Raw genomic sequence first — 23,444 nt, 5'->3', positions numbered from 1 at the left:
GAAACGAAAAACAAAACCAACCCAAAACTCAACTCCGAACCGCGTGCAACCGCTCGCTGGACCGTACCGGTTGCACAGAGTTAACCAGAGGTTGAGGTTAACGACAATTACCATTACACACGACAACGAAAAACCCGTGGGTGAACGAAATTCCAGCTCAAGCACGCACTCCGCCCCGTTGACCGAAGTGCGTTTGGTTAGCTGGACCCACTGGAGAAGCACTCGACAATCGATTTCTTCGGTACGACGGTAGGTCGCAAAAGGTTTTAGCATCGCCTTCCAAACCCCAGATTTATTGACATCGGTCCGATCGGAGCGGACTGATGATGCCGGCTAATCACGTGTGCGACGACAAGCATTTAGACAAACAAATTGTTTGCCGAAATAGAACCACCCAAGCATGTGCGAGGACTTGCTGGAGGCTGTCCGGCAAGCCAAACACAAAAAAGTAAACGAACGAAAGATAAATAAACCATATTCGGGGAGGGGTAAGGTGTTTTGATGCTCAGAAGTTCATTCAGAAATTTTCGAAAATGATCTTATGTCGATGGACATAACTGCCCCATTGAGAGTGTGATCGCTGCACGCAGGGGATCGCATCCGCACCGAAGGCAGAAGGAGAGACAACGACGACAACGACAACAAAAAAATCCCCCAAGCCACGAGTGAAGGTCGTCTGCGGAACAGTGTTCAAGTCGGACTCGAGAGAGAAAAACACTCCAAAAGTCGTCCAACCGTTTAAGGCTTCCGTTCGGACGGAACCGTTTTAGGGGGCGATCGAGCGATCGTCCATCGTGTTCGAGAGGGACCTGTGCCGCTTGCTCCTCCGTCCGGAGTGGTTGTCACCGATGCCTATGCTTTTGAGCACACCGTTTACTCTTAACCTGCCCTTTAAAACGAAATGTTATGCGGTGACGTATCGGAGATGCTGCTCGAAGACGATGCACTGCTGTTGCAGGCCACCGCTAGTCCTCTAGTTCGCTGGTTCTCGTATACGGCCCCGTCCAGCTCGGGACTGTCAGTGGACAAGTCTTTAAGATTGGGATCGAGTGAATGGTGCTGCTGGTGGCGATGGTACACGTAACGATTGGTCTGCAGATAGCTTCCGCCGTGGCGCGCATAGTTACCGGAGGTGCCGAGCTGCGCAAGCTCCAACCATTGCTGGTTGGGTTCGGACATCTCCTGCTGGTGTTGTGGTTGGTTCTGCTGTTGTTGTTGATACTGCTGCTGCTGCTGCTGCTGTTGCTGACGCTGCTGGTGCTGCTGTTGGGTGATGGTCGACCCATCCCCAAAGTGGTAGTAGCCTTTCAACCGCACTTATGCCAGCGGATACTGATGTCACAAGCTGGTCGTGCCCGTGGACGCATGGTGGTAACCGAGGCTCTGGTGATAGTACGAGTCCTGCCCGAGGGCGGCCGCCGCCGCATGCGAGTTCGGCAGCGGGCTCAACCCATTGTACCCCGCGTACTGGCTCATCTCGTACATCTTGATGTCCGCCTTCGACTCGGTCGGTAGCAGGCGCGTGATCGAGAACGGGTGACTAGAGGGCGTGTAGCCGGCCGGTTCCTGCTTCAGGTGCATCGAGTGATATTCACCAAGCAGCGAAGGGTGGCAACGATTGACCATAGCCGTCAATTCCTCCTGCTGCAGCTGCTGGTGCGCCGGATGGTGGTGGTGGTGGTGCGTAGGGTGGTGCGAACCACCATGCTGTGAATGAGATTGTTGGGCTAAGCATAAGTCGGCGGTCGCGTGCAGCATTGCCAGCGCGTCCGCGTCTTTACCGTGCGCACTGTTCAGCATGCCGTGCGTGTCGGCCGCACTTAGCTTCGACACATGCTCCGTCCGGTGGCTGTGGTGGCTGTGGCTGTGGTGGTGATGATGGTGATGGTGCTCCTCGTTCGGGTCCTTCTTGTCCGGGCTGCCGACCGCATCCAGGCTGCCACCGTGCGCCGGACTCTTGTGCAGCGAGCGCAACACCTCCTTCTTCTCGTCCTTGAAGCGCTTCTGCCGGCGCAGATAGCACCCATTCTCGAACATGTTGCCCGAGTCGGGATGCAGCGTCCAGAACGAACCCTTGCCCGGTTTGTCCGGCGTTCGGGGCACCTTCACAAAACAATCGTTGAAGCTGAGCGAATGTCGGATCGAGTTCTGCCACCGTTGCTGATTTTGCCGATAGAACGGAAACAGATCCATGATGAACTGGTAGATCTCGGCCAGCGTCAGCATCTTGTGCGGGTTATTCTGGATCGCCATCGTGATCAGCGAGATGTACGAGTAGGGTGGTTTCGCGTGCGTGTAGTTCCGCCGGTACGTAGCCGCCGGCTTCTCGGTTCGCGCCCGCTGCAACGCTACCGAGTTCGGTGAGCTAGGATCGCCGAGAACTTCCCGGCTGCCCGCCACGCTCGAGTATCCGGACATGGCCGCCATCGTGCTCATACCGTTGCCCCCCATGCACGAACCCATATTGCTGATCGGTGATCCCATCGAGCTGTACCCGATCGGTGTCGAGGTGAGACAGTTGCCGGACATGCTGTTCATGGCCGCACCCATCCCACCCATCCCCGGACTGCCGAGCACCGTCGCCCCGAACCCACCGCTCTGTGGTGAGACGGACGTCATGCCGCCCACCGCCATACCCATACTGTTCATGCTGCTGTACGTGGTGGCCATCGGGCTCATATTACCGCCAGCGCCTCCACCACCACCACCGCCCACCGCCATACTGCTGCTCGTGTTGATCGAGCTTTCCGGGTAAAGCTTTTGCATGGTTTAGCTTCCTTTCTCGCCGTCGGAACACGCACGCACGCACACACGCACGTACACACAGATGGAGACTGATAGGCGCTTATCCTTTTTTTTTTAAATGGTGCTAGCTTGCAGACGAATTGGGAGATTCACACCACAGCGGCACACACAACGCACACAACGCGCGCAACTCTTATCACCTAATGGCGCTTTTGCTCACGCACCATGAAGACGTACCCGACGTACGACGGATGAATCATGATCTATGTTCACTCTTATCGCCCTCACACTCACTGACTCACAACATCTCACAGCCGAACAGCATAATGCATCAACGAGAACATTCACTGGTTTGCCACATAATCTCGGATTTGGCGCAAATTCGTGCTGACTGCTGACACTTGCAGAACAAAACACTCGGTTTAAGTTTTGTTTTTTTTTTTGTTTCCTCTTCAATCTCCTAATTGTTAGTCTTGCACAACTTAACTACTCTGCTTTGGGACTTTTTTTTTCTGCAATTAATTGCGTCACACTTTCTTGGCTATTTTCACACTTCAAGCAATCACACTCGCGTGTATAATCCTCTCGAAAGGTCCGATTAAATGACTCTTTTTCTTACTTTAGCACATCACACTGTACATCACAAGCACACACTTCACCAGTTTTTTGCTGCTGCTGCTGCTGTTGTTTTCGCTCGAGATCGAAACCCAATCGATCGCAACTCACCGAAAAGCACAAAAGCGCAGCTCGATCTTCACGACGTCTCACGCGCGCGCTCACCCGTTCAATCGAGCCTTACACGATCCACACACCGGGATTTTGCCACATCACAAACAAAACATCGCGTTGCCGATCGTCACGTTTTGCACGAATTATCGCACAGATTTTCGGATGCTTGCCCGGGGCTGGCAGACGGACTTGTTCGATCCCGTAGCTAATCGCGTTAAACGAACACCCGCCGGGAAACACTTTGCGCGGGCGAGAGAGAGCTTTATTATATTGATGTTTATATATTCTAATGTTGAACAAACTTCCAAAGTCTCGGGCCCGTGATCTCGGCCGTGGCAGACAAGCGACAAGATGCGACTGTTTGCAGAGGGGAACAGCAACTATTTGGCTTTCAAACAGTATTTTCGAGCTGAAGTGCCTAAACTTAAAGTGTGCCCGAGCGTCTGCCGCGCTGGTGTGCGTGTCGTGCACGCGACACCGTAGCGCTGTAGGGCGCGTGTGTGTGTGTGAGTGTGTGCGTGTACAGGGGATGAAAGTTTCCTCCAATAGGGGGTAGTGTTTCGTTGTGATGGGCGGAGTTACCGAACGCGTCGAGGGTTGCGTTTTTCCATTGTATTGTAAGTTGGCAAGGGGATGAATTGCTTGCTTGTAGTGATGCGTCCCACACACACACACACACATGTACGCAAGCAAACGTTCAGGTGTGTTGAGGAAATTTTCCCGCTTTGCCATCCTCAGACCAGAGTGGGATAGAAGATGCAAGTACGTACGCATGCGATTTAACGCTACAACTTTTCCTGCTCGATTCAACCCCTAAAACCATCACTACCAATACATCGAAAAAAAAGCCACACGTGTGACTGTGGTTGTGTTTATGTGTGTGTGTGTGTGGAAAATGGCTGTCTTCTTTTCATGAGCGATGAAAAACATTTCCGTGCTTACGCACACTGTTTCGCGAACGGAACAAAAACCGATACACTTTTCCCTTTTGCTGCTGTCGTTTTTCCGCGCATCCCCTACGGATACTCCTCCCTCTGATCCGCACCCCCCCCCCCCCCCCCCCCCCTCGTTCGGTTAGGATGCTCTACAAATGGCGCGGTTGAAACCGGAGCAAACGTATGCCGTATCCGGCGAGGATACGAGACGATGGGGGTTTACCGTTTGTACAGCGGCCAGCGGGATTGTGGGCATGCCCTGAGCATGCCGGCTAGTGGCAGGCCCGCTTCGAGGAATTGACAGTTTATCGATGGAAAAGACGCCAACCGCACTCGTAGTGACAATTTTTACGGTGACAGATTCGGTCGCGACAGGAAAATCGACCACGCACACCGGAGATGTGTGGATAACAACAACAACAACAGCAAAAAAGCGAAAGAAACACGCGCGAGTGGAACATTTTTTTTTTTTTTTGAAACCGCCGTGTGGTGTATTAAAATGTTCTTACGAAAAATCATCATTCCAGTGTGACAGTTTTCGTCAGCGATTGTGCCAGCCAAGCTTTTCCGCTTATCCTGACAAAGTTTTAATACGTCTGTAAATGCAAAACAAGCAACAACAAAAATCGTCACGGAAAATTTGTGCATATTGTATCGAGTACCGGATAGCGTACGGCACGCAGATGGCGCTTACAGTGTTGCCGGAAGTCAGCCCGGTTCGTTCATGATGGGCAGTTGGACAAAAAAAAAAAAGCCGAAACAGGAAGCGATTGACGACGTGTGGCTGGCCATCGTTGAGAATATAAATTCCTCCAGCAATGCCATAAAACCCTCGGCCGCTCGGCCCCATATCAAATGCGGGATAGTGCGACGGCTGTCGGCCGATCGTGTTGCGTTGGTAAGTGAAGTGGTTAAGCGATAGTTTGTGCTCGCGTTTATTTGTATCTTATCAGAACTGGATAGTTTATTTACTTTATTTTAAATGTCGTGTTTTTATTTTTTCGTTGCTGTATGTTGAGTGTGCTGTGCTTTGCGAGTCCATTTCCTTGTCGAGTGGAACGGTAGGCTTAGTAAAAAGGGGGACGGCAGTGATGGAACACGCTGTCACCGTACGTTGTCAGACAAACGTGAGCGGATAGCGTTAGCGAATTGACTGATGAGTTGTCATCTTGGGGTTTTGCACTTCAAAAGTGCGCAGTTTTGCGCGTTAAAATGTTTTATAAAACGTATTCTTAATAGACGATTTTTTGGACCGAGGAATCGAAGATCGAAAATAATTCTGAAGCTGATGAACTGAACGTGTGATAGTGTGAATAATGTGGTTTGATTGAGAATTTAAGTAAAGTCATTGCAAGTCTTGTTGATGTAGATCAAGTCTTCATGTTGAAAAACTCCTCATCGTCATAGCAACACGACCAGCAATAGGTTCTTATTAAATAGAATCCTCAGAATCAGAAAAAATCCAATGATTAAAATTTTGGCGTCAAAAATATCTAAAACATAAAGATTTTAATATGGCGATTGGTTCATTAATTTCATTTCATTTTGTTTCAACAACGACGAGCCTTATTGTTAACACATTGTTTGCTAGTCAGTCCTCACAACAGGCGACCGGTTCGTGTGGGATATGAGCCCCGGTCGTGTCGTGTGAAGACTGGCCCCCCAGTCACCTCCAGAACACATCGGGAAGCCATCAACTTTGTGTCTGCATTACAGTTCTGAGTTCTGAGTCTGATCATTCGCGAATAAATTGGCGAGATGAATGTTTCGAGCTTTTTCTATGCTGATTGATTTGTTATGCATGTTTTGTTGCAACCATGGATTCATGTCAGGCCTTTCAGATTGCATTTTTAAATTCTGATCATTTTCAGTCCCACTTTTTATGATTTTCATCATTTAAGAAAGACATTTTAAAAGGAGAAATTTGCCATCTTCTCAATTTTATAACAATGCATTGAGGTTTAGAATGTAAAAGATTTGATTTTATTTAAAGCCTTGAGTTTATTTGCTATTTTGGCGATAAATGTTAGAGATAAATTGCTAAACAAGAGCTCATTCTTGCTATAGAACATTAAAAAAGGTTTTTGTGTAAAAATACTTATGGAACAATCATCTACATCCTGTTATTAATATCTCTAAGATTTGAAAATACTTTGGAGAACCTTATTCGATATTCACGTTTCTGAGATCTCATGTAAATTCCGTCAAATGCTATTAAACTAATGTATCGTACTCAGTTTATTTGTAATGCCAATGAAAAACGATTTTTGCTTTATTTTTGAAAAAAACGGTCAAACTCAAAATCTGGGAAGAAAATTTTCCACGACAAGAAACCATTATTCATCCATCCATCCATCCATCCACTGCTTCCATCACCCAATCTCACCCATTTCGGCAAGCTTATTCATCGTTCAATCTTCTTCACTTCTTCCGTTCAAGATGCGCTGGCAATGCCTCCCAGCGAGGGCGCCTTATCATCCGATTCCGGGAACCAACCAGCAAACGCGTTGCAACGCGTCGTGAAAAACCGAAACCGTCATACAGCAACGAAAAGCGATGAACAAAGTTCCACGGGACCAAATCCGGCATCCAGCGAGCTTCGGAGCCGTCGCTATCTGCGAACCCCGGTACCAATCGTTCGCCATGTTCTTGTTCTATCTTCTGCGCTTATCATTATGCATACACACCGACACACATCCAGACACACACACACGGGATGGTAAATACTAAATAGCGACATCACCATTACCTGAACTGTCGTATCTCGACGACGGCGGCGGCCAAAGCCAAGGGAACGCTGGAAGGCTGGCATCAGTTTAAAGCCACCCCGTCCGTCCGTCCCGTAAGGCTGTTTGGGAATCTCGAAACGAACCAAATTTATTTGCTCACAATCCGCACCCCGTCGCTCGCATCCCCTCTCTAGCCGGGAAGCTTCATATTGGCCCTGCGCGAGCAACGCATTTGAATAAGGATAAGGTCATCATCGTTCGTCGGTCTTTTTTTTTTTTTGTTTGGTTGTACTTCGAACGGCTCGCTTACGTGGACATTGCCGCGTGAGTTGTGGTACGGAACAGCTGCCTGCGGTGGCCATTTTATGATGCGTATGCGTGCGTGCATTTCGAGCATGTTTGAAGATTGCCCTTGCCTTGCCCTGTACGGGATTGGTGAGCAGACTGATAAGAGTGAACGGAATCAGAATCAAAGCGGCCTCTGCTTTGGAAACTCGGGACACACTTTATGGCACAATGGCCTGCCGATGATCATGTGTGTGTGTGTGTGTGTATGTGTGATTGTGTTTAAGGAAAGCTAACGTAAACCAAAAACCGTTCTTTGTGGCGCGTGAAGCAAGAGAAAGGAAGCAACGACGCCATGACGCAGATTGTCTTCCCTGGCCAGGGCTGCTGTTGTTTACCGAAAGTATCATATAGCGATAATACGTGCCTCGATGCGGAAGGAAAGTACGCTAAGATTCCGTTGCCCTCCGTGTTTCCTTCCGTTTTCACCCTCAGCCATCGGGACAGGCAGCTGCTTCTTCTGCCGCAAAGATTCATCCCAACGGTGCCCGGTGTTGGCAAACTTCTTTGTCTTCGCCTTTTGGGTTGGACAAGAAATGCGGTAAAGCTTACTCATCGCATTCGTACACTATCGAACCGTGTGCAACTAACGTGCTCGCAGCTCGCAACCCCGGGTGGCTCCAACGACTGGATGTTGGACGTTTGTAATAAAGCGTCGTTGAGCGCCTCGGTCCCGGATCTTTCGCTAGGAGCCTTGCTTCCGGATTAAACTTTTCAGCCTCATCAGCCATTTTGAGCAGCATTTGAGGGCATTTGCTGAGTCAAGTCAAAACGAGGCAGCAAAAGGGGTGAAGGAATTGCCGTCCCACAAGGTCCATTCGGAAGATACAAGCAAGCCGTTCACCGTAAGGTTGGAACGTATCAGTTACGCGCTACGCCAAGTGATGGATTAAATGTGCAAGCTTCGGTAAAGCTTTGTTTGTGGCGCTTCGGGCGTAAATGAAGGTAAACATGTATGACCGATCGAAGCCTAGTATGATAAGGTTGGTGTAGGAACGCCTCATCTTGAATGGCGCCATTATGAGGCTTATGGAAGAAGCCGCGGTCCTATAAGAGCCGTGAGTTTATAGTAAGCAGATTTAAAATTCGAATTAAATTTGTGTTTGCTTCAAACTGATTGCTTCAAACTTTTTCTTATTGGACACTGAAGTCTCAGAGCTTTCGAGGCCTTCTGGACTTTATTTTTTATGACCCTTTAGACAGTTAATCCTGCATGTAGAGAGGCAATACGGGCAGGATTCGATACCCGAATCGGCCAGGTGCATGTAGTTTATCTCTGAAAGTAATTTAATCGTAGACAGATGAAGTCGATACCCAAACAGACTGGAAGTGAGAGATCAAGCCCTGTCGCTACCAGATTCTTATCAAAGTACTGCTCGACATGTTGATCAACTTTACTTTAGTTTATTGAAAGACCTCAAAGGCTTTTGCGTCGTACACGTTACTCAAACAAATTTGATGGCCTATCAGTAAAAAAACTGGCACAGAACTTTAGATAGATATTCGTTAGATATTCCAAGGAAATCCTATAAACTTTAAAAGCATTCAAGCTTTAAAATCACAAAGTTGAGAGAACCCCAAACCTATTACTATTGCAGTTTTAGATTAGTTAGGTGATCAGCAAAAACGAATTTCACTACGGAGGGACGGTTCGGCTGGGATTTGAACCCCGGTCATGCCGTTTGAAGACGCCGCTTCAAACCCCAGGCTGCTTCGATGATTTAAAATATACAAAAAGATAGTTTGAACATGAGTAATGAAGCTATAAAATAGTAAAAGATGCGATAACGCATTTTTTGCCAGCTATAAAGCGATTTGTTTTATTACTTTTACTACTCCTTCGATACACTAATCAATCGCTTTATAAAATCCACTCACAAACAATTATCTTATCGTTACACAGAAAAAAGATGGGAAAAGAAACGTACGCTTCCTTCAGTTTCATTGTTTATCTGCCTTTTTCACTGTTGTGTTCGATTGGGTTGTAAGTGATAATGGGGCGATCCCGTTTTTATTTTTGTTATCAAATCAATCGCAATCAATGTGGCGTGCCGCCAATGCTACCGCAAACATAACAATCGATGTACGTTTTTATGTTATAAAATTAGCCACCAGCCAGGTTTTTTTTTGTTTTGCTGTTTTCTGCTGCTTTTCGGTTCAATGGACGCAGCATTTTTTTTGCTGCGCTTTGTTTTGAAGTCAATTTTGTTTTTATCAATCACGTTTTTACTCGCGTGAACCACGTGGCGAGCCTCCGTAGCTTTTTTATTTAAAGATTGACTAATTTTTGATCGATAACCGATACCCACGTTTGGCCTCTATCGGCGACGCGTGACGTTTTGGGCATTGTTGTGATTTTCTTACGAGTTTCTATCGTTTTTTTTCCTTCTGCCGCTTTTGGCACGCGACTTGCGTGCTAGCTTTGGTTTTTGAGGAGGGGAGTCCTACAAAACTTTATCAGTAGACTAGTGAATCGTGCGTAACCGTTTACCGACGGCATTTTAAAGCCCGTTATTCGGGAATTATTTATTGATATGATGATAGCTTGATCGGTTCGTGGAAACGTCAAGCTGAGCGGATTCATATTTGAGATAGTATTGTTGATTTTTCTTCTTCATATAGAACGGTCAGACCGTATTGCTTTCCGTAGTGTTTTAGTTTAGTATTTTTGAGAGTTGTGTCCAATACAGCATGAGAAATGGAAGTCAATAACTTAATATCCATCAGGCATACACTAAGCATGGCAGATAGTGCAGCTAGCAATGCGTTCCAGATTGTTTACCAAACTAATTTGGATAAAGATCAGCCTTAAAGCTCTCTGTCTCTCGCATCATTAAATAATGTACTCATAAGATCTTTGCTATACTAGCTGTGGTCCATACCATAGTGAGGCCGTTTTGAATGGGGTACCGATTTGGAAAGAATCCTATCTTTACTCCAAAGACCGGGGCCTCCCCAGTTTTGCTTAGTTGTTTGTTTTGTCCATTCCCGGCATTCCGGCAAATGTTTGTTTTCACAAAAAATCATCGTATCATTACAATAATCACATAGCATCCAACTTCCTTGCTAACCTCCGCCCCTCAACCACACACACACACGCATGGCAATTTGGACAAAAACACAAGAACCCCACTCTCCGGATTTTAAGGTCCCCGGTAAAGTGTCTGCTGGCAACGAAACCGCAGCCGCTCCACGCAAACAATCGGTGGACCCCGCGTCCAACCGGGAGGACACCGTTTGGAGAGAAAAACGGGAAACGGGACAACCCCCGGACACGAGAGGTAAGTGAAAATGTACATAAATCTCATCGCATCGCATCGAGAAACCATCTCACCTCCGAAAAATCACAGCTAATAATTAAGAAATAAACATTGTTAAAGCTTATCGGACAAACATTGTCCCAGGTATTTTGGGAGTCGGGCCGGGTAGGTTGGGTACGGAATAGACACGAATCGCCCGGAGTGGAAGCGGGCGTCGAAGGGAGAAGAATAAAAATTGTTTGTCTAAATATTGTCTCGTTTTCCTTGTTTTCATTCGAAGCTCGTTGCCTCCGCGCAAAACCCCGGACCCCCGGCGGCGGAAGATCCGAAACAGCCGAAACCAAAAAAAAAAAAAAAACACGCACGATGGCGAAGGTGAGGTCAGCCGTGTCTGGCTTCAGCTGGACGTGGTGGTTAGTTTGATATGACGTCTGTTTGGTGAGGAGAAGCGAGTGGAAGATGATTTTATGCAATGAGCATATCTAACCTTATACGATTGTCATCATCATCATCACTGATCGATTCGCTTGCAGTGGCACTATATCGGCAGAGATACCGACCGGCGTCAAAAGTCACACCACAAACCCGCCCGACCCATGTTGAAGCCGTTGTCACTTTTGACAAATGCAGCGATGCAGCTGTCCGTTGTTCACTCCCATTGCTTATCTAATATCGATCCGGTATGGCACACAAAGACGCAATTCAATTACAACGTTGCCCCTTACATTCGGCTAGACCTTGTTTACATTGACAATCACAAAGCCGGACATGGACGGAAGGGGACATCATTTGTTAGAGCAGATCAGGAATCGTAACTTCGTGCTCATACGCGTGTCCCAATTATAATGTGACCCATCACTAGTGGTCAAGAAAGAGAAATAGACGGATGAATAAAACTGATTCGTCATTTGGCGTGTACACTGGACGTCAATTTGATGCAGTTCGATGTGAAGTTCCAAGTCCCTGTGCATGATCATTAACGCCCTGAGTGATTCAGCAGTTTTGGTACCAACAAAAAGTTATCTTGTTTTTGTTGTACGAACATCACAACTAATTTGTGTAATATTCGTACGAAACACTAAACAACGCCCCCGTCCGTTCCATTCGCTTCGATTTCCGTGCAGCTTTGGAGCGTGCAGTTTGAAGTGATCGTCGCGCACTCGTGCGACGGATGTCCAGGGACGTGCTCAAATGGCGATTGCATTCGTCCGTGATATCTTTCTTCTCGCCACCTTTTCAGACCACCCAGCAAGCGTTGGTTCAATCCTTCGAGTGGCGAGGTCGAAGCAGGCCAGTATCAAAAAATGGCTGTTGGGCAGTAAAGCAAGCGGAGTGACATCATTCGGCATCCAATTCCATCCCCCTCCCTGATGATACTTTAGGTATTGCCGTTGATGGAGAAGACTTTATTTATAGAAGCGTTACGCCGGATTCCGGTATCCTCAGCAAAGGCAAACAAATTATGTTTTAAATGGTAGTGAAAAAGCGCCTCGTGCAACCGACGGTCGCAGCGTGTGTCTACGTTGGTGATAAAAATTCGTCCAACTTGCCTACATTCCCATTAGTGTGTGATGACTATTTTCATGCTAAAAAGGAGAGATATTCATAAGGAGAAAATAAGTCGTAGGGCGCTGCTGGTAGAAGCAATCAGAACTTTGTAGCCGAAAGTGCTTAGTTAAAAGTTTCTAGAATCGCTCAAAATACACTTCGTTGACAATCTAGGTGGATTAAATGAAGTTGGCAAGCTTAGTTTGATGCTTATTAGATGTCTTTTTCCTAAAGTCGAGCGCCCGTGAAGCCCTTTTTAGCTATTAATCTATCAGATCTCTATCCTTGTTATTTAACGTCAGAGAATTCTTATACTTGGAAGTTTACTTTTCAACTAAATAATTACTTTTTGAGAATTCTGAACTTTTATGCTGATGGAAATTCTGCCAGGCCGTTCTTCATGATGAAAAAGTTCCAAGATGGAGTCTCTGACCGTCTATGGGACTCTTTCTTAGCGAATCCGTGATGAGGAGTTCCTTTGAGCTTTATCTCCATTGGCGTGCCCTCAGGCCAATCAAATTGTTATCTTAATCAGACGATCAATTTGAAATCAAGCTCCTCACTATAAGTAATTACTCCAAACAAAACAAATGCATCTTTAGAAAACAGTAATCGCCCTTTTGAAATCGTACAATTTCAGTCATCAATTTAAAACGTGCTTTGTGTTGCGAAATTTTTCCCCAGCCACTTTTATAACCTTCCCCAAGAAAAAGGGATTATTGTAATGATTGTTTGCCCTTTTTCGTAGATACGTTGCCAACAAAGGGTCTCACAGAGACAAGAACGTATCCGATATGTGCATAAGATTATTAGATGAATACCAACCGGTAGCATATCAGGGAGGCCTCCTGGAAAGGATTAAAACCATAATGATATTGACACACTTCAGGTACACTCAAGGACCCCCATTCAACCTGGCCGTGCGTTCGATCGTTTGGTGGGCTAGCTGTGGAAGGAACTGTTTCCGGATATAATAGCGACGTTAGCTTGGCCATGCATGCCAAACGAAGAACAATAGACAACTCGGAAGCGCTCACTTCCATGGGCCTGGGAAGTTCCGGGCAGGGAACAGCGTACACCTCTTTTCATCCTTTGCGTTCTGGAGGGCGTCTTCGCAGGCGAAACACCTGTAGCACGCGGCACATTCGATTCATGGTGAATAATGAATAATAAAATAGCACTTTTGTTGTACTGAAATCCGCCTTCTTGCAGACAAAAATTGGGAAATGCTCGATTTGGTATTCACTGGAGGGAGAAAGTGAGAACGAGAGCTTTAGGACTTGACCACAGCACCACCAGCAATGGAACGACTATTCATTCACAACCAACCGTGAGTCCTTTTTGTCTCGGAAATTGGCAGTACCTGGCGCACCAAGCGAAAAAAAGGATAACTGAAGCGACGTTGGTTCAATGGGCTGGTAAAAGTACGCACTTTTGGTGTACTTCTTTCAATTTCCCTTGTTCCGCTTGAATGGTTGACTTCTCTTCCATCAGCGCCACCGAGATCTTGAGAAGGTTAGAAGATTTCGGTGTTATTCTGTTTTCTTGAAGGTTATTGTATGCGTGGTCCACTTCCTTTAGGACCAATCTCGTTGAAAGGTTTTGTATAATCTCTTTTTCATTTCCGGGTTTATATATCTGTCCTCCATATTGGGAGCACGATTCGCTTCGGAACGGAAGATTTCGAAATGCCACTTAGCAGCACAATAACTGCATCCGACGGTGCATGAAATTGAAGGCAGGACATTGGTTACACCGATGCTGTTGATCTTCTGGCTCTCACACAGACTCGCAACAAAACGTGTACACACTCACACCCGTTCAGAAATCAGCATAACAGTTTCCAGTTTTCCGTGACCTACTCATCAAGCCGCTCGGACGAGACGGTTCACCGTGCTGCACCTTACACACACACGCACACACACACACACACACTCGGGGCTTTCGTTTTCACCCTTCGGCAGCGGGGGAACATTACAGTCAGTGCGTGTACGGGTTTATCAAATTTAATTAACATGTGATTGTTAAAAAGGAATATTTCCGTTCCTTGGTGGATGCCTGTCGCTGGCCTCTCACAGCACTCAGCCAGGCGGTAGTCATTGATTGCAATCCGCAAAACGATCCGAGGCTTTGGGTTGCCTGGGACCTCCGACGTTGCCCTGCACTGTACGCTTCGAACCATCCTGCCCTTTCCGACCAACCCGTTTTGCTGGGAGCCTATCTCTTAACACGTTAAGGGTGTGAATTTATTCGAAACGAAATAAAGGGAAAAAAAGGCGAAAAGAAACGATACAGCTAGAACGTTTTATTGCCTGTTTTGTAGGTACATACGCGGATACCTTGGTGTGGCGTTTAGTTCGTTGTTAAGAGCGTTCGTGATGGAGGTTTGATGGATAAAAGACAAAACCAAGTGTCCGAAAAGTGACCGTGGGTAAGTAGCGTCGGTTAGGGAGCTTTCTTGGAGAAGCACGGCGAGGAAAGAAGCGGCTAAAGCCGGCAACCTGACGTCGGCAACCGATTGAAACGCTGAAGATCTTGATCGATCAAAAACACAGAAAAAGCTCAGTCACACACCGGTGCGATGGATCTATCTCTCCGTTGAAGGACACTCGGTGAAATGACTCGTCAAGAGGGAGATGCCGGGGGTGTGCTGGTGAAATGCAGAACAAGTGGACACTTGGTTGGATTCTCCCACTCCCTAGTAAACAATGGTTCTGATTGAGCTTTTCGAGAACATCGCGTTCTAGCGCTTGGTAGGACCACCCAGGAAGATTCTGAATCGCCAACGAGAGATGGCTTGGGAATTTCTTCGTCGCTCGAAGAGCATGCGCCGACAAATGACCGCCGTCGCGGGGCTACTGTGTTGCAACGGAGACGAGCCAGCGTCGTCTGCGTTTCCATTCGCACGCACCGTCAATAGCGTTCATTCATAAAACGGCCACGACCAGGTAAAATGATCGTTGCTATTAATGTCGGGAGATTAATGTTTCTGTTGGTTTTGCTGGGCTTTCTTCCATCCCGCGGTAACTTCAGTGCAACCTTTTTAGCTTGACCTCAGTGCACTGGGCGAGAGCACAGTTTATGCCCTCCTCGGCTGATGTGCGCTATGGCCTGACAAAGAAGGTGCGGCCACAACAGGCAACAGTGTGCAACAATCCGATCAATGAAACCGATTGTTGCACCAAATTGAGGTGACCTTAAATATTGCTAAACGTGTAGACGATTTCGTTGACCGGGCAGGAAGTTCGCCTGATGCTGATCTGCCTTAAGCGGTGACAGTGCGGCTTGTCGCAGGTCGGAAATTGTTCCGTTTGCGTGCGTGAAAGCGAACCGTTAGTGTGACAAAAGTGTTCGTTCAATGACAGCAGCACAAAACAGGAAAAAGGGAAAAGCAATTGATTGTGCGGTGACGTTCGGACGGACAGATGACACGTTGGATATTCAAATGGGAGGGTATATAGGGGTTTATGGTCGGTTTGTAACTTTTCATCGTAGGGTAAGTTTCACAAACGGAAATTTGGTAAAGGTAAGTACCGTACAATCATTCCTCAGAAGGAACTTTCGATGCAACGTTAATGTTGCGCTCTGTTTACTCGGACTGATTGTTGAAATTATGTTTATAAAAATTATTAATAATATTTCAGCAAAGTTTCTAACATTTTTAATTTATTTTAAGTATGACAGCTGACGCCGTATTGCTTGTTTTTAACATTTACCACATGTTTGATTTAATAACTGTTTTATTTAAAAACGAAGTCTTTCGCTTTAAAACCTGCTATTGAATAAATTTAAGTTTTGAGTTAAGTTGACCAAGTGAGAATACATAAAGTATGCCGAATTTCATGAAAAATAGTCCAGTTTTCCACTTTTACCATCTGCTGATCAAGTAAATTGTGTATTATCTCATAACATTTCAAACGGTTCCAATAAGTTCCAAAAAGTCATAGAAACAACAATGTAAAAAAACTGTAAATTACATGACCAAGTTGAAACAGCAATTCGAGAAATTATAAGAAAAAAATGTATATGAATTTTTTATGGAAAATTGGAACTTAACAAATAAATGAACTTTCGATTATTTTGATTTAAAAAACAAGATTTTCGATAATTTTATCTAATTTTTCATTTTTATCACATTTTTAACCGCTTTCAAATATTTAGAAAACAATAGTTTTGCCTTTTTTCTGATTATTAAGTGGAAAGAAATTTTCAATGGCAATGAAAGCATATCCAGCTTTCAAGCAGGAAAAATTTGTAAATTTTTGGTAAATTTTCTTTGGAAATTTTTCTAATGCTCCAGCAACTGAATAAAAAGGACTTGACCAAATGAATGTCTTGGTGACACGGCTGCGATCGTATTGGGTTGATCATTCTTAAGCTGTAAGGCTGGGCTCATACATCATAACATCACTCCGTGTATGCTTAGTAGGACAGTAATTTCGGGACACTGCTGCTCGTGATATACTTCGATCGATGGTGCTTCCTGAAGGCAACTTTCCGTTATACTCCGTTTATGGAAAACATTCGTACACTAGAGGACCATCTACTTTTCCAAGTCTCGCTGTGTGAGCTCGACTTCTGGTGCAAGCGCAACGCAACTATGCAGCGGAAAATGCTATTACTATTATTGCTATTAATCGATTTTTAACTCCTCTTTAACTCCTTTAACTCCTTTTACAAATATCAAACATACAATATGACCATTTGCTCTAATGCTGAAAAATAAACAAGCAAAACAACAACAAAAAGTTCATTCAAAAAATCAGTTCATTTCTGACATTATGAATCTTTAATATTCTTCCATAAAGAATCCTCCCCATTGTCCCTACCAGCAAAGGGACTTGTTTTACAAGTTTGCACCATAATCTCGGCAAACACCACCCTCATGAGCGAAGTTGCGAACCGGGACGGAGCCACTTCAAAGGGATCATCCCGAAGGGCCTGCATAGTTCCACGACAGCCAACCTTCCCGGCACCAACCGAATAACTGTAATACTTAATTTAATCCACCCTTTCGACAGTACCTTCTCCGCCCAACCCCCCAACTGGCAGCCCATCGGCAGTCGTACTGGTTCCCATTTGTTTTTTCGGGCTCCTGGAGCGAACGAAATCCCCAGCAATTGACGGGTGAAAGACGCACTCGCCCGTGATTGCCAACCAAAAACGTGATAATCTTCAATTTCTTCCAATCACTGCCAACCCCGTACCGCTGCGCGGCGACGTTTCTTACGGTACGATCCTTCCGTCTGTGTCTGGTTTGGCGTCCCCGGGAGCGATAAATCAGCAACCAGCCACAGCCAAGCGTATTCGTTCGTGTTCGCTTCCCGTTCCCTCGGTTGCTCTGAATACTAATAAACGTACCGAAGCGTAGGGGTGGGTTTGGAATGAGTTTTTCTCTCCCCCGAGAAGGGGTCACTTGCCTTCCTTGGAGTGTGTCGTGTACAGAAAATGTTTCCGTCCTGAAGCAGTGTTTCCAGTACCGGAGCAAAGTGAATGAAAAAAAAGCCGGACGGTTCGGTTGAGGGTGAGTGTGCCCAAAGCGGACGAATGTTATGTACGCATGCAGAGTACAGGATATTAATAAACGTTTAAGGATACACAGCCAATTGTGTAAGAACCGAAGCAAATGGTTAAGGATGGGAAACAAATCACTCTCGCTCTCGTTCTCGCTGGGTTGCATTGTTGTGAGGTTAGGATTTTGCTGGACGATTTGGTTGGGTAGAGGGAAAACCGATTGCTCGGGCGGGTAACACTAGAGTACAAATAGAGCACCACGGGTGGTGTGTTTTGATGCTTTTTGACGGTCAATAAGGGTGGAAGGAATTGTTTGCGAAGGGTGTGAAATTGGTAAGTTTTATTACGCCGGGTTGACGTATCTATTGTTTAGTGTTATCGTAAATCGAAATAATTGCAACAATTGTAGCCTAAAACTGAAGAAAATTTCATAACTATTGATGGGTGCAGCACTTTGCAGAAAATATAACGCAATAAAGCAACCAAACACTAAGTAGAAATCTGATCTCTTTCTAGAACATATCAAATTAGACTAGGCTACCATTGTACTGAGGGTTATCCATAGAATTTCACTTTAATCCAATCATTGTCTTAGGGAAAGTCTCAATCGACCTATGCTAGTATATCGTGACGCCTCTTGGTCAGGATAGTCCAGAACTCGTACTCTTAGAGGACTGTCAGGCGTATCACAAATGCGTGTGTTGTTAGAGTTCTCGGTCAGTTTGCGATCGTACCTAGGTAGAAGAACTTCTCTACCATCTCGAGATCGTCGCCGTCAACTGATACTTTGCTTGCGAGTCGGGCTCTAACACGGTCCAAGGTAGGCATTGGAGGAACTTTATCGTCGTCTCATTGATCCTGTACTCTTGTACTCCACCTCAGATATCCGTCCATTTATTTCAATTGATTGGTTATTCAGTAAGTTTGGTGCTTGTCTTGCAAAGACGTCTTGTTGAATATTTATTTGTTGAATTTTGCTTCATTAGTCCGAATTTGTAAGAAATCTTCTGAAGATTCTTCTGAGAATTCTGAAAGGAGCCTGAAATAAGCCTCATACCTGAAATAAGCCTCATACCGCAAAAGCTCAATAAAATATTTATTAAACATTGAGGTCGAACCCAACGCCGTCTTATCTATATAATTCAGAAGATTTCAAAATGGTTTTTGTGCTGATAATTGGACACATATTTCCCCTCTTACAACATGCAAGGATAACCTGTTCGTTTACCACAATTTCCCACGGGCAATTTACCACAATTTCAGACGAGCATTCTGATTTACTTCCCATGAACTACGAAACCGATGCGTTCATGGGATAGCAGGTTAATTTTCTGCACGAGCCACATATTTCAAACGCACGGGAAAAGTACTCGAGCCAAACGTTTCCAACGCTAAGGACGACGCGAATGCTGAGGGGTTGTTATGCGAGAGTGACGCTAAAGTGTAGACATCTTTCATACACACGCAAGGGAATTGTGGTTTGTGAAGATTATCTAGGTTATCTATGATAAAGTTTTTTTTTATTTAAAAAGAATACTTCTTCCTTTTTTACTTGCTTTAATTTATCTTTTCACAGTGGACTCTTCCTATGGACAAAACAGTCAACAAAACAACACCAAACGATGGTGTTGAATGCATCCACCAGCCTATTGAGCGAGAAGGTTGTCTCCTCTACCCAATTACTACCATGATTTAATTCTAATAACATTCGCAAATAATCACCAGCACGGTGAGTACCTGTTTGTAAGTGATTGAACAAATATGTGTTCGTTTGTCGAGCAAACGAGCGCGTTAAGCCTTTCGGGCTGCCGGGAGGTGCCAGAGCAGGCACCTTTCCCTGTGAGGAATTGGCAAATCAAGCTGCCAGGCGACAGACACAAGAGCCGATTAGCAGGTGGGGAAGCTGGCCCGGGCGGGGTGGAGCGGGTTTTAGTAGTAAATATTTTGGTGTCAAACACATATTTGTATGGCCGTGCGTTTGCGGTTACACGGTAGCCGGACGAGCGCGAAATGTCAAGGTTAGGTTGCCACTGGTTGTAAAGTGAAAATGACAATGATAATGACAAGATGGTGCTGACGATCATTTGAAGGTGTTAAAGTTTACATCAAAAGTAAAGAGGAAAACGAATTACACTGCCGAAAGAACGGATCATGCTCCCTATCACTATTTCTTGCGCTTTTCCTGCTTATCTGCATGAGTTGGACGACTGTTTTTCCTTTTTTGCCAACGCGTGCGTAACAGTTTATTAATTTCGTTGTACAATCGTCTTAAACAAACAACGTAGCAAACGCACGAAATGACTAACCGTGCAGCGGATGCAGGGTTCTTAAAACACCGTTTGAAATAAGCCGTTGTAATCCACATCCACAGCAAGGGTCATCCCACATTCTCAGCGTGGCGAAACATGTTCGAGAATGGATCAGACTTTGTTTTTACAAAATCTCAACCACTGGCAAGCAGTACTGCCGCTTTCCCATTTCGTTATGGTTGGGCCAGGCACGTGTTTTTACTTGGGCACGTTTTTTCCCCGAAACCCGAAAGCCGTCAGGCATGTGGCAAGTGCATGAAGGAAAACAACATGCCCGGTGCCAGTTTAGCATGGGAAATGATTTTCCTGTTTTGATTTTGATTTCCCACTTCGGGCTGTTTTGTTGTGGGGCGGTGTTTAGCTGGCACGTGATAAGCAAATTGAATTAGAAGTTTAATATCTTCCCGCGTCGCATCGCATTCATACTGGAATTGAATGGATCGCATAGTGGGCCATTTGGGACATTTGTTGTTGGGATATATTTTTAAATTTACACAGGAACAACTATTTAGCTAGAATATATATTTTAAAGGCGAATTTTTAATTTGGTTCAGTTGTCCATTCACTAATCGCTCCCTAATCGTTTTGCTGTAGACTGGAGCTTAGCCATAGGTGAAAAAAAAAAAACAAATATCTTGGACTTCTTCGTGTTAAAAATCATTAATAATTTGGTCAACAAATTAATTTCATATATTTTCCTCTTCAAATTGGTTAAGGTTTGCTTGGTTGGGAATCACCACACTTCAAGCCCCGTAAACTTCATTTTTCAAACGCTCGTTTCTAGTAGATGACGGCAACACTGCTTTCTCCTAATGGTGCTTTTTTTTGAAAGTGCCAACTTCATTCACTGATTACTGTTGATTGCTCCGATCGCTCAAAATGGTTGGACGATCAGATCCATGCTTCCTTTCTCCAGAAGTGTCAACATTCTTCTTCTTGGCCTGCTCAGGGTTGAGGACATCGCGTAGAGATGGCCAGGTTGCCAATCAGTTACCAGGAAACTCTGTCTCGGGCTGCAGTCTTTCATCTATGGGTGCATCCGATCTCCGACGATCCGCCGTGCTCCTCTACGCCTCGTGCCGAACCATATCAGCACCGCCAAACTGCTCGCACACACCGCCAAAGATAGTCCTTAGCACCCACTGCTCGAAAATTGGGAGTGCATTGGCGTCCTCCGTCAGCATAGTCCAAGATTCGTACCCGTAGAGGACTACCGGACGTATCAAGGTGCGGTAAATCGTGCATTTCGTGTGTTGCTGGAGTCTTCTGGATCGCAGGAGTTTGTGAAGTTCGTAGTAGGCACGATTCCCCTGAACAATGCGCCTTCGGATTTCGCTGCTTACGTTGTTGTCCGAAGTTACGATCGTTACCGAAGTTACGGTCCGAGTTACGATAGCAAAACTACTCTACCACCTCGAGATCGTCGTCGTCAACTGATATTCTACTTTAAAGTCGTGCTTTATCACGGTCAGAGTGTCCGGTAAGCTGGTATTTTGTCTTCGTCACATTAATCCTCAATCCAATTCTTTTAACCTCGCGTTTCTATTTCAGTATAGCACACATTTATTTCAATAATTCCGTCGTAGCTACCGTAAATAAGCTGATGAAGTACGCACATTTTGATAGTATATAGTCATCCAGTGTATATCGACAACTGACCACTGTAATGATAGCCAGGTGATGGCGTAATCGCATGAAAAATCGTTACTATTTTACGTCAGATACCAAAATCGTTGATGTGACAATCTCTCAACTTGTTGAACGAGGAGACTCCTTACTGGACTCCACTCCTCAGCAGCAAACGATAGAATTCAAACCTGGGCAAATTTTTTCCAGAACCCAACCTCCAGGTCTCTTAGGTTTGGGAGAACAGAAAAAATGTGAACATTTCGAAAAAGTTAAGTTAAGGTCCAAAATTCCAAAATTGGTCTAAATCAATGCAGATGGCGTTTTTTCCCAAAGTTTTAAGCTATCTTTCAAACCACATTTGATGCACATTTAGTTAGTTAATAATTACCAAAAACCATCACCGAGCCATTATTTACTCAAACCAATTTTGAGGTAAAACCATCCTTTAAAGACGAACGCTTCCTAACGACATACAACTTTTTGTTCATCTTTTTGAAAATTATCGCCTCACCGCATACCTGGCTTAGTTAGTGTTTGCTCTACCGCAATCCAATTGCTGTGCCTCGGGTGCCGCGGGGCCGTAAGTGAGTGAAAACGAAACAAAGCAAAACAAGATGCGAAGAAGTAAAACTGCCCAAATAAACAGCGCGGCACAGTGTCTTCGTTTGCCGACTTCATCACACGGCCACGGCTAGTGCACCGGGAAGTCCCCAAATCGGATCGGTATGGCAAAGCTATTTAAAGGAGGGCTAGAAACGTAAGAAAAGGTTCCGAAAATGCATGCAAGAACGTTCGGTTCGGACGCGTTTGGTGGCCGCTTTGTGTCGCGAGTTTTCACCTGCAAACGAAACCACGTAAGTACGTTTGTTTTTCCTTTCCCCGGCTCGGTACCGATTCTGGGTTCCGTGGTTCGTGGTGTTTGATGTTTTCACGGTGTCCTTTCGAGTGTGTTTTTTTATGTTGGTTGTTGTGTTTCGACGAGTGTTTCCTGTCCTTTTTTTTCTCTCTCTTGCTGCTTGCGATACAGTAAAATGCCCAGATGGTTTCGATTCCGGTTTTAAGGCAGTTAGCTTTTTTTTTTGTACACTCTCCGTCAAGTGGTTCGAAAGCAATAGAATCGTCAAGGAAAAAATGGGAATCTTTGCTTTTTTTATGATGCTTTTTTCTGTCTTAAAGTAAACCGCCAATGGCCACGGCTGCAAGCGTTCAGGTGTTGAAACGATCATGTTTTTTCGGGTGGTCCTGCTATCTCCCTTTGTCGACCAGTGTCCGAAAGAGGCGATGATGAGGCACATTATTGAACCCCAAAGGACGGGGCGAGAGACTTCTGAACTCTTGCTCCGTCCGCGCAAAAGGATTCGCATCCTGGATGCGAGCGGCTACCTTTCCATTGATCGTACACTCGATCACGTCCATCCGATCGTTAGAGTGTTTGTGCTAAAAAAGAAGGATATAAATGTCGGCACACCGAACTCGATTGGTATGTGTGTGCGGAGGTGTTTTAGAAAGAAGGACTTAAAAAGGATAAAGCTTGAGGAATTTATTTTCTTAAAGACCACCCAAGACCCCAACGAGACCAAACAGAGTTGGCACGTTTAGCGCAGGCGAAAAGCTCCGACAGGAATTGTTTACGTTTCTCATTCATTTGCATCTTGTTCGTATAATTAGTTAAACAATTTGAAGCATTTTTTTTTTGTTGGG

At 45.3% G+C, this 23,444-nt stretch overlaps 1 protein-coding gene across 2 annotated transcripts in view; it reads right to left on the bottom strand.

Moving 5' to 3' along the window:
* Positions 1–899: 899 nt before the first annotated feature.
* The window catches only part of LOC126557911 (protein fork head), a 251,822-nt gene continuing 229,277 nt past the window's right edge, over positions 900–23,444 (bottom strand). Inside the window, exons 2-3 of one of the 2 annotated variants that reach the window (XM_050213824.1) lie at positions 1,782–2,781; positions 1,448–1,707 (exon numbers count right to left, since the gene is read on the bottom strand). In XM_050213824.1, coding sequence (XP_050069781.1) covers positions 1,592–1,707; positions 1,782–2,766 — 1,101 coding nt within the window. In that variant the 5' untranslated portion in view covers positions 2,767–2,781 and the 3' untranslated portion in view covers positions 1,448–1,591. Of the gene's footprint in view, positions 2,782–23,444 lie in introns of both variants that reach the window. The other variant, XM_050213823.1, reaches the window with a different exon arrangement.

Source organism: Anopheles maculipalpis, chromosome 2RL (genome assembly GCF_943734695.1).
Source record: "Anopheles maculipalpis chromosome 2RL, idAnoMacuDA_375_x, whole genome shotgun sequence".
Classification (NCBI taxonomy): domain Eukaryota; kingdom Metazoa; phylum Arthropoda; class Insecta; order Diptera; family Culicidae; genus Anopheles; species Anopheles maculipalpis.
The sequence above is the reverse complement of the archived record's forward strand: the minus strand, read 5'-3'. Positions and strand labels throughout refer to the sequence as shown.